A 16,807-nucleotide genomic window follows, 5' to 3' on the forward strand; every position below is an offset into this window, starting at 1 on the left:
GTCCTAAGAAAACCTCTTGCTCATATGGCTCTACGGGCTCATAGTCCTCGAGCGTCTCGAGCTCGACGAGCGCTCGCATGGCTCTATGCTTACTTCCCGTTGCGAGCCTGGCGAGCCATCACGTGACCCTGTTCTCGTGATGTCCCATTCTTAGATCGTTCCCATCCACCAGCAGTCCGTGGGGGAATCCAGGATCCCTATGCGTCCTACACGTGACCCTCTTGGTCCTGTGACCTGGTTCTGTGTTATCAGTCTTATCTGCTTGCTTGTCTCCGCGAGTGCCTCTGCGCTCGGGTTGTTCGTATTACGGGTTGTAACAGCCTGTTTAATAGCTCTATAGTTCTTTTCTATACTTTTACTATATATACTATATATATAATATATACTACGCCGCCTATATTACGCACTTACCTAATAGCTATATCTACCTATATACCGCAGCCTTTATATATATCGCAGCCTATATAGTACTACCCCTATATATATTATTTAATTTAAGAACCAACGCCTTAATAAAGGGCACGCGTGCGAAATAACAGCACGCGTGCCCTTACGCTAATCCTAAACCAGCTTACTACTCCGGAATTAACTTAACCCGCGCCTAGGAGGACGACTGTAAAACCCGGATAGATTTAGGAAAACGCATTATAATAGCTTATTCCGTGGTAGATATAATAGATCTACTATATATTCCTAATAGCTATATAATAACAAAAAAAGCGCTTAGCGCTATATACTGCAGAAGACGGGGTTTTTATCCGAACGCTATATAGCAGCAAACGGTTTCTTCTTATAAACTAGCCTAAATAGAACAGCTGTATAAACCCTAACAGGAGCTACACCAGCGTAATAGAATTTAATAATAATAATAATATAGGGCGGTAATCTAAATTATAGTTCTATTTCTTTTATACTATATAAAAAGTAGTTTATTTTATTAGCTATTTTATTATAAATATAAGGTTAATTATAGACTATAATATTCCTTTTACCTATATTTCTATACTTTTCTCTATAGCTAGGTCTATTCCTGCTTCTATTATAATACGGATAAGCTTTTCTACTTACTTCTCTATATTTATTACTTATATTCCTTTCTATAATAGGTAATATAGGTTTATATTACCTATAAAAACGTGCTCTACGTTATTATTATTTAGCAGTAGGGGTAGTACAGCTATAATTCTATTTAGTTTCGGGTTATAGATATTATAAATTTAGATGTCCTTTCTACTAGTATAGAGAAAAAGGGTAATAAGGTCTAGTAAGTAGTACTCTACTATTACAACCCGCAATACGAACCACCCGAGCGCAGAGGCACTCGCGGAGATAAGCAAGTAGATAAGACTAATTATACAGGACTAAGTTACGGGACTATAAGGGTCACGTGTGGGACGCATAGGGATCCTGGATTCCCCCACGGACTGCTGGTGGATAGGAACGATCTAAGAATAGGAACAGCACGGGATAAGAGGTCACGTGGGTGCTCGCTAGGAATCGAACGAGCGACGATGAGCGTGCTCGCTAGGAATCGAACGAGCGACGGTGAGCGTGCTCGTTAGGAATCGAATAAGCAACAACAAGTATATAGGTTTTTTAGGATAAAGCTTTCGTATATAAGGACGCTTCTTTTTATAGATAGGAACTTTATATTTAACTTAAGACTTTAATACTACCTATTGGAAGTAACAACCCCGTTTTATACCTAAGATTGATTTTACCTTACCTTTTAAAGACTATTGCACCCTAACAACGACTTAACCTATACCCTGCCTTAGTATATAACACTTAGAAGGTATAAAAAAGACGACCCGTTATATCTACTAACTACTAGTTAATATTAAGGTTCTTATTAATATATATATATATTTTTATATATAGGCTTCCTCTATATAAAAGGTAATAGGACTTTATATAGAGTATTATATACTTTTATTACTATATATTCTTCTATAGCTTTTATATTACTAGCACTAGCAGTTAAGGCTAGGCTTTCTCTGCTTTTTCCAGGAACTCTTTCTAGGTCTTGCGGCTCTTATTAATATTATACTATATAATAGTAAGTATACTAGGTTATTCTAATATTAAACTATGTCTATAGTATCTGCGGCATTTACTGCACCTGTTTTAGCGCGTAGTTACTGGCTTATATTATCTTCCTATAAGGACGGCACTTAGGTAATAGTTTTAAGTTGTAAGAGTCCATCTATATCTCCGTATATTGTCGATTAAGTTAACTAGGTTAAAGGCTGTAAGGATGGCAATGCAAAGCGAGAAGTATGCAGTATCTAAGAAGGCGTTAGATAGGAAGATTGCTGTGTTGAACAAGCAGTCTGCATTATTCTGTTAATCTTCGGCTGGCTTGGGTCCTTATTAGGATGCTCAAACATCTTCGGTCGTCCTACTCTCTTTAGTGCTGTTGGCGCTGGCCCTAGTTCTGTGCTGCCTTCGCGTGCGTTGTCGTCAGCAGCTCTCCTCTTCCTGGACTGGGTTGAGGTTGTACACACCCCCAGCGGGGCCTGGGGCGTGTACAAGCTCGGCCCCTTGTTGGTGTTGTATCGGTGTGGCGTCGCCCACCTCTTTAACGTAGCCCGTAGCTGGGCCCCTTTCCTTACGCTGCATTCGGCACTGTATGCCGGGTGGTTTCTCTTGCAGTTGGCGCACTTCTTAGTGTCTGTTGCCGTGCATTGTCTTGTGTCGTGTTCCCCTGCGCATACTGCACATCGGATGTCCTTCTTGCAGTGTCTTGCAACGTGCCCGTAGCCCTGGCATCTGAAGCACTGTGCGGCTACAAAGCCTGCTTCGTATCTTGAGGCTGTCAGCAATTGTCCACTTATTGCAAATCCCTTTGTGATAGCTTCGTCTGCCATTGCTTCCGTGCGCACGCTGGCAATGATTGAGCTGGCGTGTCGGCCTGGGTCCTCCCGCGCAGTCTTAATGCCCTTCTTGTTCTTCCACGTCATCTTCTCGATAACTAGGCCTGGGTTGATTATCGCGTTGGCCCTGATGATGTCGTCTTTAAGTGTTTGGCTTTCCAGGTCCGAGTTCTTAGGAGCTAACTACTATAAGGATAGACTCTATATTCTATATACTAAGTATTTATATATATAAGAATAATACATTAAATTTGTATAACTTTTTATTAGGTGGTTGTAGAGTTATTTAAGGTTAGATTATTGAATTTCTAGTGGTGCACGGACTGGGCAGCTCGCCCGCATGGGCAGCTCACCCGCAGGGTACGTTAATAACTTTCGGGCGTTTGTTTTTGCGAGGTATGTAGCACACAACATGCAAGCCACACCTGGGCACTTTAGGACAGAGGACTAACAAACGCGAGAACCTTTCCCCAGCGCTTTGAAGCATCTTGGCAAGGATTGGTCAACCATGCTGCGTGTACAGTCATCACATTCCCCGCGAAAGTAGCTGCGCCAAGTCAGTCCACAGCCAGCAGCAACTTGGCGCAACATACTGCAGCGCAGCTTCGATAAGTCTGGAGCTGGCGGTAGCTTGTTGCAAAATGTGACAGCTGGTTTCTATTAGAGGTAAGTTTACTTGTGATAAAGGGCCCTAAGAATGGAACCTAGCATGCCCGCAGGCCTCGAAATAGGCCTTTTAAGGCAGTGTAGACTGCTTCGGCTCTGGACGCGGCGAGAACCATGGGAGAAGGCTGTACGAAATGCGGAACCCCAGTTGCTGCTATCATCTGGACCATAGCTGAATTGGTTTCAGCCTTGTCATACGCCAAGCCGTCGAGAAGGAGTGCGGCTGAGGCAACACATCCAATTGCAATCATGGCCGTCTTCCAGTCAACATCCTTTTTCCAGAATGGTCGCGTAGATAATATTAAGGTGAGACCCAACATTCCCCCCGGCAGCCCCCAATGGACTCTGATCTTATCGGAAGACTTGATAGATGCTCAACTCATGGAAGTCTTCATGGACGCTGATGGATGCAAAACTGATAGAAGTGCTGATAAATAGTTGATTGATAGAGGCGTTGATGATGAATACTCGATTGATGCAGTAAAGAAGTGTGCTGTGAAAGGAGCAGACGAAAGTAGGCGGGAGAAGAAGTAAGAACCAAACAGCCTAAACAAGCTGCGTGACCAACTTCCCCTGGTTACCGCCACTAAACAGCAAAACCCATGTCTTCGGGATATCCTCAAACTTTGTCGGCACGACTGTCTCGATCTCCTCGCCCAACTTAATCTTCCCCTCCTTAACCGCGTCAGTTAACGCCTTCAACATCGCGCCCTTTTTTCCTGCCACTACTGCATCTGTGACAATGAACCCCTTAATCTCTAGCCTATTCTTCGTGATCTCAAACCAATTCTTCAACCCTGCCGCCTTATCCCCCGCATTATAATTCGCAATGCTCCCACACGCTGCGACCCTCCCCTCCTTCTTCAACCGCTTCAGCATCAAATCCAGAATCTCGCCCCCGACATTATCAAAATACACCTCCACAAACCCCTCCGTAGCCGCCCATAAATCCTCCTTGAAACTGGCCGCCTTGTAGTTCACACACACATCCGCGCCGAGCGACTCCACCCACCGACACTTCTCGTCCGTCCCCGCGATGCCAATCACCCGCTTGCATCCCACGATGTGCTTCGCGATCTGCACCACCATGCTCCCCGTCGCGCCGGCCGCCCCGCTCACCACCACCGCGTCCTCCTTTGTTGCCCGCGCGATGTCGAGCAGCCCGTAGTACGCCGTCAGCCCGGTCCCGCCCAGCGCGCCGAGGAAGTGGGTGGGTTTTATCCCCTCGCCGACTTCCAGCACACGGCATTCCGCGGCGTCGAGCACGGCGTACTCGGACCAGTTCGTCGTCGCTATGACCAGTGTGCCTTTGGGCAGATTGGAGGCGGTGGACTCGACGACCTCGGCGACGCCGTAGGAGCGCATCGGGGTGTTGACGGCGACGGGGGGCGTGTAGCTGCGGGCGGGGTCTTGGCCGCGCTGGATCCAGCCGCGTTGGGCGGGGTCGTTGGAGAGGTAGGTCGTGTGGACAAGGACCTGGTTATCATTGAGGTCTGGGAGAGTGGTCGTGACGAGCTTGAAGGTGGCGTCGGGGCCGGAGAGGATGGTGTCGGCGACGGGTTCGGAGGCGAGGAGCCATTGCTTGGTTTCTTGAGGCATGGCGGGCGGTGGGGTGTGGTGTTGAGGCTTTGGAGGGGGTGGTGGTTAATTATTCCGGGAGATGGGAGAGTAATGGCCTTATATCGTTCTATGGTGGGAGGGAAAGAAAGGGATTACAAATCCAGAAACAGCGCTTCCCTCTTTCATTGAGGTGGTTCGACATCCTAGCACGATGGTGGGCGGTGGACAGGTCGCGTCATAGGAGAGAAATGGGTGGAGTTGACATAGTCGAGGCGCGCGAGTCAGGCTTTGCGTCAGAAAGTAGATTGCGGAGTCAGAATCTAGACTTTCATACACTACATTCTGACCTTCACAGTTATCGTCATACGTTCATGTATTCTACAATAGAGTTGGACGTAGCTCTAATAAATAAAGAATAGCACACGATATATGATCATTTCACTTGAAATCTATGTCAACCTTACATTACCAACATGCAGACACCCGCAGCACCGTCGATGGAACTCGGAGCCCCCTTTTTCAGGCCTGAAGAAGTCGATCTATGTTATCAGGCCGCTTGTAAGGGAGATCTCGAGGAAGTCAAAAAGCAAGTTCAGCGGCTCCTACATGACTCTCGGCCGTGTCCTGAGCAACACACGCCCCATCCAAAGCGGTTGTGCAACTCGCTTTTCATAGCCATTCAGAAGCAGAACATCGAAATGGTGCGATTCCTGCTTGATGAGAATGTTGCAGACCCACATATCGTGGCTGAGGGTGCTGTGCGTGGGCGAGCCTGGGAAGTCTTGGAGCTGTTCCTTCAGTATGGATGGGATATAAACCGACCGCGGCTACGGAATGAACTCCCTATATTGAGGTATGCTTTAAGCGTTCTGATCTATAATCTGATTTTGATTCCGCTGACGGTTTCTAAGCAAACCTCTATGTACCTCGGATAGAGAAATGGTGGAGTAGCTTCTCAACCATGGTGCCGATCCCAATGCCCGTTGCGCGTGGGACTTCACCCCCATGTCTCTAGCCATATACCAGGCTCCTCTGGAACTTATAGACTATGTGTTCTCTCGAGGAGGAGATGCTTGCCGTGGCCAGCTACTCCAATTGGCCGTCATCAGGAAGAAACCCGATGCTCTGCATGTGCTTCGTCGGGTTATTCAGCGAGGTGCACCAATCAATGAAGTCAAGTATGAAAAGGAACCGACGGTGTATTCGGAGCGTGAGCCATTTGGCCGGGGACAGCACTTCACCGAGCCGCGGAATCTGGCAACAAAGACGTCGTCAAGTACTTGTTAGAGCAAGGAGCCGATCCGTTGAAATTGGATAGCAAAGGGAAAACACCACACTTCTGGGCAGAGCATTATAACGATGCAGAAGTAGCTGGCATTCTTAAGGAAGCAGAAGATAATTAGTCCAACATGCGATTTCGTCTATAGTTCCGAGGGATTTTTTATCTTGTTACCTAGCGCCATCCTTGGATTTCTCCACAAGTCTATAACCTCTTGTCAATGATCCAGGAGTGATAGATATTCAGCAGAAGGTGGCCTAAACCTGAGGGGGAGTTACCTCGAACATCTCTACTCTAACAAAACAACACTTAGCCATCGTTGTTCGTTTGCCTATTCTACCGAGGCAGTCCATTATTTTTTTAGGGATCCCGCCCACCTCATGACTCTCAAAAGAAGACTAAATAGCCAACTCATTATCTTTAGCTAGGGAGCGCTCTCGTGTTTGATTTTTCTCTTTCTGTCTCAACTTTTAGTCCTGCGCATCCTTGCATCAGAAGGAGAGTCAGGAGCATATATCACGTGACTCTCAACTGACTTTAGTTATACCCACCCGTCACTCTCAAAAGCCACTTGAAGCATCGTAGTTTAGCAGCGAATGTATGAACTGCGACCAGTACTCTCAATGCCGCTATATGCTAATACACATCAAATCGCCTCCTCCTTTCCTTTCCTCTTTTCCTATCCTACTCCCCCTTCCACCCCTCAACCAACACCACAGGCCCTTTATACACATGCCTCGCCCTAATCACATAATCCACCGCCGCAATCCCCGCCAACCCCACAAACATCACAACCGCCCAATTAAAGTCCACCGCCGTGACCGGCGTCGCATTTGGCCAAAAGCACCAAAAGAACGCATGCAAACTGTACCGGAACCCGCCAATGTTCACCGGCACACCTCACCGCCCCAAGCTCCACTGGCACTTGGGCAGCAGCTCGGGATGTCGGCTGCGGCGGTACAGCACGCAGCCGATGCTGAAGATGTGCGTGATCATGAGCGAGACGACGTTGAGGGAGATGATGGCGTTGAAGGCGACGTCGGAGCTGATGTTGATGAGCGAGAGGGCGATTGTGATGGCGGATGTGACCGTCACGGCGTTGGCGGGAACTTGGAGTATGGGCGAGACGTGGCCGATCCAGGCGCTGAAGGGGAGGCCGTGGTCGCGCGCGAAGGCCCAGGTTTGGCGGGATGTGGACAGGTTGAAGGAGACGGTGCCGGCGAAAATGAGTACAGTTAGAATTACGTTGAGGGCTGCAACGCTGCCGGAAGAGACGGCTTGGCGGAAGACCTAATATAAGGGATTAGAGGGGTTTAGGGGCTAGGTACACCGGGGGGGGCTTACCCAGATATGGGGGTAGTAGGTCGGGTTGCTCAGAGCGGCGTGTCATCATGAACATGTACGAGATGAGGAAGACCAGACCGAGAGCTCCGTTGAGGAGATAAGCTGATACTATAGCCCTAAGGAGAGTTGAGTGTTAGTGAGCTGAGTTGCACATAATCAAAGGCTGGTGGAAGATTGAGGCTTACCTGGGGACGGTCATCCCGGCGTATTTTATCTCTTCGGACATATAAGCTGCAGCGTTAGAGCCTGGGTGATGGTTAGTAGTAAGCACATGGGGATTGTGCTGGAAAAGACATATACAAATGCAGGCGTAAATGGCACTGATCTGTCCAACCATCAGGCTCAAACCCATGGTTGACCAGCCGCCCTCATTGGTGAACTGAGTAAAAGTTGTTTTGGCGCTGTTGCGCGGTGCAAGTACCCATAATACGATAATGATGGCCAAAAATCCACAGACATAGACTACTAGCATAATATTTTGAACAAGAGGCATAGTTTTGGTGCCATAAACGTTCAGTGCCCACACAATTACAGTGACAGCAATGACCATCAAAGTGCCTGTACTTGGGTTAACGGGATTTCGCGAGGAGTGGGGCTAGGGACAGCCACCTTGATAATTTGTGGGTGAGTAACTATGTGCGTTAGTATCATAGGTGTTATAAGTTTCCGAATAAACTTACCTCAGATACATGACAATGGCACAAGACTGAATCAGATTTCCAACTAGGAATGGGCCAGAGGCAGTTCCTGCCTGCCATGATAGAGTTGACATCCATCCTGAGTAACATTAGGGGGCTTCCTTGGGTTGGTGTGGAACGCAGAGGTTAATTTACCAATGAAATAGCTCATGATCTTCTGGTATCGAGGAGGCGCGAATTCAGACACCCAGTGATACTGGCCACCGGAGGTTCTATATACTTCAGCAAATGATCGTATGGGCGGGGTCTCTGAAGCACCTACGGAGCCATTGAAGCCATCTCGGCCAATGAAGCCATAACGAAACTGAAACCAACAAAGGTCCAGATGAAGGACCAAATTAAACCGGCGACCCCACTATCAGTGAGACCTTGGGTAGTAGCACTAATATCCCATCAGCGTATGCTCAGCTAATGCTACAGTGCGCGTTCATAGATATCCGCACACTTTTCTACCATTGTTTAGGGAGCCTCGTAGCATTACCAGAAACCCAGGGCGACTGACCATACCTCTCCAACCTGTGTACACTCCGCCAGTGGTTGGGGGCGACCTCAAGAGTTTACCTAGTATTCAAAATGCAGGACTTCCGTATGATTCAGAAATCAGAAATACCCTCAGGCACCACAAGCAGTGGCAAGGAAGTAAGGCGGATATCTTTGACGAGATATAGTAATAACAGGGCGATGAACGATGCACTCATGTCACCAAGACTTCCCACGTTCCTTGAAGAATCACTGTGAAGGCTATTGCAGACAGTGGACGATAGTTTCTCTAACATAGATCAGCGAATGTCGAATGTATCAGAGCGCGGATGGTAATCACCCTCAGCTCCTGGGCCTTTCCCATACGGCCCATATCAACCTGGTCATTACGGGTATAGCCTCTGTTGAAGTCATGGTAGTCATCGTCCACTTCTTCGCCAACATGCTGATTGGGAAGAGCGGAGACAGTAGTCTCGTGATAGGGTTTCTGGAGCTCATGAGAGCCAGCATCTGAAAACGAAGATGTAGCCATGACAGGCAAGTAGACAAACACGAGCCGTAGGAGACCAGCGTGAGAAGGTATATGGAAATCGATGGAGATAAAAGCGAGAAATGAAAGGACGGGTCTGAAGAATGAACTGGCGGGAAGGGTCCGCGCTGGTCCTGACAAGGGCTATGCACCCACTGCTATGGCTGCCGGGCTCCTCGCGGGAGGCAATTCATGGTATCCATCGGTCGCTCGTGGTACGAGCCTGTCGCACGTGGCCTACTAAGTAACAATTGCGTAACGACGGACCTCGAGCTTTGGACGGGGGGTCCAGCCAATCGTCTTAGCAGCTTCCCCTGCATGGAAAGCCACTGGAACGACCCGCCGGCGGCGAGCAGAGGCGAAGAATTGTGGGTTGATGCTGCAATTGGGTCGGTCCAGTGCCGTTCGAAGACGACCCTCTGCTGCCATTGCGCCCGCCGCGATTCTGACACTCTAGCCGCTGGTGCTCCGGCGCTAGCAAACTTTATCGTGCATGTTGATTAACGTCGTGCTCGGCTTCGGCATGTGTAGAACAACTTGGCCTGCAAAAGAGTGCATGGCGCCGTGGCCCGAAGCTGGGGGGGGGTGCTGAAGCGGTTTCTTTTTGACTAAGAGGCGTTTTCAACGCGATCCCTTCCAGGCCAGTGCTGGTGAAGTTCCCTGACTATAAAGTGGCAGGCCTTCAATCCAACCGAGATTTCATTCCATGACTGCCTGTTCAGCGGCGCATCCTGTACGCTTACCTAGCACTGCTGTAAGAAAAAAAAAAGCCTGTAAGCCGAGCATCTGCACCTGCCACATAGCTCTCCGGGTTACCTCAGAAGGTGAATTGGACCGCCACTTCATGCAACGGAAGCGTGGCTGGAGGGCTAGATACGGTGGTCTAATAACGTGAAAAGTGCAACAACTCAAATGAGCTGGCCCGCAGCTACAAACCAAGCTTAAGCACGTTGACATTCATCATCTCTGGCTGCGCCAGCAAGTACAACGGCAAGAGATTGAAATCAAATGGATACCTACAGCCGCGATAATTGCAGACGGCTTCACGAAGGCACTAGACCGCCAAAAGCACGAGAAATTGTAGCTTGCTATTCTGGTCTGATGGTGCTATGGCTGCTTTGAGAATAGCTAGCCACTTAAATACGGGCTTGCCTACATAGTAGTGCTGCAGGGCTACTACTACAGATTCGCTGATTCTTGTTTGTACGGAGAACAGGGCTGTAATATGCTTTTTGTAGGCCTTTTCCTCCATAGTATACTTCTTAACCAGCCTGTTGTACTTCTTGTATTGCTTATTGCTGAGCTCGGTAATGTCAGGTTCGTTCTCCGTGGCGCTAGCATCTGCTGTGGCCGTGCTAGCCGTGTACGTGCTAGCCGTAGCCGTGGCCATCCGAATAGTAGGCTTAATAGGCGCGGCCTTCACGGGAAGACGAGTAGTGGCATCGGGATCGACGTATTGCCAGACGCGCAGGCTTTCCGCGTGGGTTTTGATCTGGTTGATCCACAATTTCCAGTTAGGTCCTGATGCTAGGATGACCTTGGTTGTGGATAGCAGCTTGACTTATAATAGATCTATATTAGCCAGGTTTAAAGGAACGGTAACTAATATACTAATAATACCTGTATGGATTTAGGTGCGGCAAATAGCGCGTGTACAGCAGATAGCGCGTGCAGCAGCTAATAGGGGCAACGTAGCAAGGCATATAACTTCCTAGCTAGGAGATATAGGAGAAGGAGAATACAATAATAGATTGTAGCTTTAGGCTGGGCTTATAACTGGCAGCTAGCGTAGGAAGGGCAAAGGATTAGTAAAGGAAAGTATAAGTTGTATTAATATTGTAATAAGGGACTATATAGAGTAACAAGACTCCCTTAATAGCAAGGAATAGCAAGGGATAGTAAGGGAGATCGTGCAACTCCGTAAAGAGGAGAAAGGGAGAGAAATAAGGGAGAATAGAGGCGTGTTACAAGCTGCCAGACCCCCCTAGATTGTAGCGAAACGGTAGCAAAGCTATAAGCTGTATAAGAGAACGAGAAGTGATAGGAAATAGTTAAACTCAGGTTGCAGCACTACAACCTAGGATCAACAACTCATATGCTAGAAAGCTACTCCGAACATCAGCTGTAGAGAACACAGCTGAGATCTCAGCTGTGGAGAGCCCAGCTGAAAACTCAGCTGTGCAGTGTTCAGCTGAACTTACTAGCGCGCCACCCAGGGGGTGGCCCCCCTTCCTTCCCCTAGTATATATACAACTAGCTAGACGTCTATAGAAATCAGAGTTCACATCAATTTCAACCTGAGTGTTAATTTGATAGCAAGTGCTAGCCAGTAGCAGATGCTAGAACATGGCTATAGCCGTAGCTAGAACGTGGCCATAGCCGTAGCTAGGCAGTGGCCGTAGCTGTGGTGTTGTTGCTGGCTAGTAGCTGCGAATGCGGCCTGATAGTAGTGCGTATGCATAGCAGGTTCGTGCAGTAGTTTGTGCAGCAATTCGTGCATTGCATTCGTAGCTACATCGTGGTGGCTGCCACGGCCTGCCCCTTGTCGTCTAGGCCGTTGATTAACCGATTAAGATAAGAGGTTGTTGATGTTGTACGTGACGGGTGTTCGCTGCCGTCTCGGACGAGAAACAGGGGCTGCCTCAGGGGCTGCTATTGCTGCATACGGGGCCGCCGGGGCCGCATCTGGGGCAGCATCTGGCGCTGCATCGCGTGTTGCATCGTGTGTTGCATCTATATCTGGTTCTGCATTTGTTGCAGCATCTGTATATGGCGTTGCATCGTCCTCTGGCTCAGGGGTAGGCGAATGCCCTGTTGGCCCTTTTGGTGCGGAATCGCCCATATAGGATGGCTCTCGTGTAGATGCCGCATCTACTATGCTAGGCGTGCCATGCCTACTAGGCGTTCTATGCGTGCTATGCGTGCTATGCGTGCTATATATGCTCAGCGTGCTAGCCGTGCTGCTAGCCGTGCTATGCGTGCTAGGCCTGCGTTGTTGTACAGTAATATGATCAAGGAGAGGGTCGTCTTTGTCCTTATCATCTGCCTAAGCATCGAGTTCTGCCAGCTTGCTAACTAGCGTTTGCCGCAGCGGCCGTATAATAATGCACTTAAGAATTTCCTCTGCAGGTTGTTGTAGCCTAGCAGATAGATCTAGCGTTCGTGGTTTATAGAAAAGTTCTTTGTTAAAAGTGACGTCCGTTATTTGTACGACCTTCTGTTCGCTAGGAATCCAGATGCAATAGATATTTGTTGCTTTATAGCCAACGAGGTACCCTACGTGCGCATATAGCTGCATTTTATTAAGCTTTGGAATGTTATATATCAGCAGATAGGCCCTACAGCTATATGCGCGTAGATACGCTATATTAGGTCGTGCTAATAGGCCTAGGCAGCGTTGTAGTTCCTTGAACAGTGATTTCTATTCGAACTGCTTTGTAGGCGTACAGTTCTTAGCGTATACTGCAAATTTCAATGTTTCCGGCTATATTAATTCCGGCAGATTCGCATGCAGGCGTGCTGCCCTGCCTTTCTCTATAAGCCTGTAGCCGGCTTGTTCTGCTGTGCTATTTAGGGCGGTATTATGCGGTGGTAAGGCTTTAATTATAATGCCTTTATCTTCTAGGAACTGTGCTAGAGGCCTCGTAAGATTGGTTGTAGAAAGTAATAATTTGTTATCAGTTTTAATAACCTTAACATTGCGTGATTCAGATATTATAATACTCTGCACAGTATATAATAAGCTGGTTATAGGTAAGGCCTTCAGCAAAGAGGCCGATTAAATTAAGTTAGTACTTGTCCAGGTCTATCTTAGGGCGTCCACCTTAATAACTATTAGCTATTATACAAAAGATAAGAATCCGATTTACCTGGTATATTATGTTAGTGTTAGAACTGTTGTATTTTCAGAGGAATCTTTAGGGGGCCACTAACTATACACCCCCTTTTAACTCGACGTACACCCCTTTTTCACTCCACGTACACACCACCCCCCGTCTTGGCGCTTTACCACTTTCTGATTGGCACGGAGAGCCCGGAGCTTCCTCCGGGCATTCACCTTTACGTCTCTCTACACGTGATGCTATACGCGAGGCCGTATGTGATGCTATATAAAATGGAGAGGCTGTATAGCTATACCTATTTTATATAGCCTCACGCATAAGCTTATATATAAGCTTATGTACGAGCTTATATACAAGCTCTAAGTATAAGTATAGAATAGAATTCTATTCTAGAAGTGCCTACGTGCCTAACAGCATGCCAAACCTGTTAAAACCTTACCTTATTACGGCTCCTCTGCATCGAGCCTGGCCTTCTAGCATTGCCGCCTGCACCTACTCTTCACCCTGGTCAATATATCCCTCAATTTCCTTATCATACGCCGCAAGCTGACGTAGAAGCTCCTCTCGGCTAAGCCTCACTGCTTGAGGATGAGGCTGAGGCTGAGGCTGAGGCATAGGCTGAGCGCCTCTGAGCTCGTGCTTTTTTCCGTGGTACCTTATCCTTTGCACCAGGCGGCTGGCCGCGCTTCTTAGCTGCAGGTGCAGCCGTAGGTGCAGCCGTAGGTGTAGCCGTAGGTGTAGCCGTAGGTGCTGCTGTATGCGCTGCTGTATGCGCTGCTATAGGTGCTGCCGTAGGTACTGCCGTAGGTGCTGCCGTAGGTGCTGCCGTAGGTGCTGCCGTAGGTGCTGCCGTAGGTGCAGCTGTAGGCCTAAGAAGGGCTGGATCAGTACGAGAAAGATCAACCGGTGTAGCTGTCGACTGATAGGCATTCCGAGCGACAGGAGCTGGACGAGGGACTACAGAAATAGGCGGTGCTGGCGGCGGAGCTGTCGGCATGCGTCCTGGAGGTATGCTCGTATGTCCACTCTGTCTGGTTTACTACGGTATTTTGCTAGGCCGTAGCCCTGCGCTGATGCATGCGCTTGTAGCGTCTGCCGTGGCGGCTGGAGGGCCATGGTGAGTGTATTGTAGAGGGAGAGGTCGCTGCAACAGTGAGCAAATTCTGGCCCATAGAAAAATAATCACGTTATTGATGCATACAGGTTTTCGACACGGTACAGTCAGGCGTAGTGTTCCATCAAGTAGACCATGGCTACGGCAACTCGTTGGTGTCCCTCTCTGCATCGAACCTGAGGGCGATCGGCAAGGTATGTCGTGGATCAGACGATCGATCTTGATCCCCACGCGAGTCAACTCGCGAACCACGATGCGGCCTCTTGTTTGCTTCTTCCCCAACACTATCTCAACCTCACCCTTCCAAGTTCGTCACAATATATCACACATTCTCGTATCTAACTTCCACCAGGCCGACTTCGTGTCCCAGATTTTCTATGTTTTTATGCTTCTTCTCTCAAAAGGCGCAATTTTGTTCCTATACCTACGCCTCTCGCCAAACCGCAGCCATGCCTGGGCCTCGTGGGCGACCTTGGGTGTTTCGACATTCTGGTTCATCCTCTCCGTGATCTTGATATCCGTGCATTGCAATCCCCTCAATATCTGGACCGATGGCGCTTCTCAGTGCGGAAACATGGTAAGATCCGTCCATCCTTCCGGCACTCCCATTACTCCCAGACGTCAATTTGCTCACTCGTCCCTAAAGTTCATCCGCTGGCAAGTCATCGGCGCCATAGACATAACCACCGAACTCGCCATCTTCTCCATCTCCGTCTTCCTCGTCGCCAGACTAAACATGCCCACCACGTCCAAACTCACTGTCATCACGGCCTTCAGCGCGCGTCTGCCCGTGATCGCTGCCGCCGCCGTTCGCCTAAACTACATCCACGCCACCTTCCACTCCCCCAACCCCTCCCTTGTCGCCTCCTATGCCTGCGTAACCACCCAATGGCATCTCGGCTACGCGATCATGGCCAGCACAATCTCCGGCCTCGGGCCCTTCCTGCGCCCCTTCGCGAAGAGCTTCAGCACCCACTACCAAATAGGCCCCGGCGGCGTCGGCCAGTTCGCAAGCTCGGCCTCGAACTCGCACGCCCACTCCCGCTCCCACGCGTCATTTGCAATGGCCTCTCTCTCCTCTAAAAATGCGGATGGCGGCGCGCGGCTGGGCAGCTGCTCCGACTCGCCCGTGTCTGCGCTAGGGGCGACGGGGAGCGGTCCCCCCCTCAAACTCCGCCCAGAACGTGTCACGCAGGAGGTGGATATCCGGCATGTGGCATCGGGTACGCTAGAGGGAGACGAGGAACGGGCGAGCTTACAGAGCAATGATAGCAGGCGAATGATTATTACGAAGAAGATCCAGTGGAGTGTTGATCATGATGCTGCGAGTTTCAGGGAGTCAGGGGGGCAATAAGGATAGGGGATGGGATGTGAGATTATGTGTAAATGATTTAGGATTGGGAGGCGTTGGGGTAAAGTATTGAGTTTTAAAGATATCTATACATAAACTCATCCCCGCCCCAATCACCCCCCTCCACCCCCACCACTATCCCCACCACCTCCACTATCTCCCCCACCTCCTCCATCTCCTCCGCCTGAATAGCCCCCACTATCGCCGCCTCCATGGTGATGATGATGCCCATGATGTGCATCACAGTCGTCCCCTAGGTACACTCCAGCCCCTCCAGCGGGTCCGGTCCCTCCCGTTCCTCCCGTCGTCCCGCCGCCGTCGGTTGCGGCCCAGTGCTCTCGGGCCTCGCGTCGTAGACGAGCGTTTTTCTCGCCTGGGCTTTCATGATGTCCGAGACATCTCAACCAGAGATCCATACAGCCCATTATGAGAGCAGGGCCGAATGACGCGTGAGGCTTGTAGCGCGTGAGATGGAAGATGGGGTGATTGGAAGAGGGGTTATGAAAGGCTATTGCGGGGGAATTGAGGTTGAGATTGGTAGAGTGGGTGTGGGAATGAATATGAAAGAATTGTGGAGAGGGGTTTGAAGTGTTTTATACCTTAGCAAGGACGGGATGGACCGGTAGCTAAATGACTGGTTTTATAGAAGACTCTTGACTCTTGGCGGACCAGCTTCACTGACTTAGAAAGGAGAGAGAGCGATCGAAAGAGATTAGGTTCGAATAAGGTTAATGCCTTTAAGAATATCGGCGGTATTCCCGGCTTGAGGTGGGTTTGTCGCTTGCCCTTGTTACCAAGCCTCCTCATCCTCACCGGTATCACGGACACCAGGCATACTCAGCCTCATATGCCATAATAGAAGCAACCTTGCACTAATCATATCGATAGCTTAGCGTTTGCAAGGCCGATCTCAAAGTCGCTTTTTCCTTTGGCAAGAGACTATATTAAGACGTCGTCTCTAGATCATTACTACAGTTTAAGCATCATCCTTATTTAGCTGTATGAGCGAACGAGTCTCTTTTTCTATTACTCTGGGTTCTGTTAAGATTTGGGGAAAATAATATAGAG

General features: G+C 49.1%; 6 protein-coding genes across 6 annotated transcripts; 2 read left to right on the forward strand and 4 right to left on the reverse strand.

Moving 5' to 3' along the window:
* Positions 1–3,968: 3,968 nt before the first annotated feature.
* On the reverse strand, positions 3,969–5,246 carry BDZ99DRAFT_37041 (NAD(P)-binding protein). Its single transcript, XM_033714809.1, has one exon. The coding sequence runs from the start codon at positions 5,139–5,141 to the stop codon at positions 4,089–4,091; it is 1,053 nt and encodes a 350-aa protein (XP_033575629.1). The 5' UTR covers positions 5,142–5,246; the 3' UTR covers positions 3,969–4,088.
* Positions 5,247–5,563: 317 nt separating this feature from the next.
* Positions 5,564–6,389, forward strand: BDZ99DRAFT_499098 (uncharacterized protein; the record flags this gene model as incomplete). The annotated part of the gene is made up of 2 exons (XM_033723622.1): positions 5,564–5,860; positions 6,054–6,389. The coding sequence occupies exons 1-2, from the start codon at positions 5,576–5,578 to the stop codon at positions 6,387–6,389; spliced, it is 621 nt and encodes a 206-aa protein (XP_033575630.1). The 5' UTR covers positions 5,564–5,575.
* Positions 6,390–7,065: 676 nt separating this feature from the next.
* On the reverse strand, positions 7,066–9,435 carry BDZ99DRAFT_488625 (GABA permease-like protein; the record flags this gene model as incomplete). Its single annotated transcript, XM_033722917.1, has 12 exons — positions 7,066–7,246; positions 7,286–7,671; positions 7,726–7,753; positions 7,785–7,841; positions 7,911–7,971; positions 8,026–8,283; positions 8,335–8,357; positions 8,406–8,502; positions 8,559–8,635; positions 8,686–8,805; positions 9,140–9,192; positions 9,244–9,435. 12 exons carry the CDS (start codon positions 9,433–9,435, stop codon positions 7,066–7,068), a joined length of 1,533 nt encoding a protein of 510 aa, XP_033575631.1.
* Positions 9,436–10,322: 887 nt separating this feature from the next.
* On the reverse strand, positions 10,323–11,154 carry BDZ99DRAFT_463570 (uncharacterized protein). Its single transcript, XM_033720109.1, has one exon. It carries the CDS (start codon positions 10,820–10,822, stop codon positions 10,487–10,489), a length of 336 nt encoding a protein of 111 aa, XP_033575632.1. The 5' UTR covers positions 10,823–11,154; the 3' UTR covers positions 10,323–10,486.
* A 3,115-nt stretch (positions 11,155–14,269) lies between these two features.
* BDZ99DRAFT_521168 (uncharacterized protein) lies at positions 14,270–15,742 on the forward strand (the record flags this gene model as incomplete). Its single annotated transcript, XM_033725603.1, has 5 exons — positions 14,270–14,290; positions 14,364–14,426; positions 14,478–14,582; positions 14,741–14,965; positions 15,035–15,742. The coding sequence occupies 5 exons, from the start codon at positions 14,270–14,272 to the stop codon at positions 15,740–15,742; spliced, it is 1,122 nt and encodes a 373-aa protein (XP_033575633.1).
* Positions 15,743–15,797: 55 nt separating this feature from the next.
* Positions 15,798–16,412, reverse strand: BDZ99DRAFT_37172 (uncharacterized protein). Its single transcript, XM_033714828.1, has one exon. It carries the CDS (start codon positions 16,162–16,164, stop codon positions 15,853–15,855), a length of 312 nt encoding a protein of 103 aa, XP_033575634.1. The 5' UTR covers positions 16,165–16,412; the 3' UTR covers positions 15,798–15,852.
* Between the last annotated feature and the right edge of the window lie 395 nt (positions 16,413–16,807).

This window comes from Mytilinidion resinicola (genome assembly GCF_010093595.1).
Source record: "Mytilinidion resinicola strain CBS 304.34 unplaced genomic scaffold BDZ99scaffold_11, whole genome shotgun sequence".
Lineage (NCBI taxonomy): Eukaryota > Fungi > Ascomycota > Dothideomycetes > Mytilinidiales > Mytilinidiaceae > Mytilinidion > Mytilinidion resinicola.

Excerpts from the sequence above, each read along its gene's own strand:
- BDZ99DRAFT_37041 (XM_033714809.1), bottom strand. The coding sequence starts at position 5,141 with ATGCCTCAAGAAACCAAGCAATGGCTCCTCGCCTCCGAACCCGTCGCC.
- BDZ99DRAFT_463570 (XM_033720109.1), bottom strand. The coding sequence starts at position 10,822 with ATGGCCACGGCTACGGCTAGCACGTACACGGCTAGCACGGCCACAGCA.
- BDZ99DRAFT_37172 (XM_033714828.1), bottom strand. The coding sequence starts at position 16,164 with ATGGGCTGTATGGATCTCTGGTTGAGATGTCTCGGACATCATGAAAGC.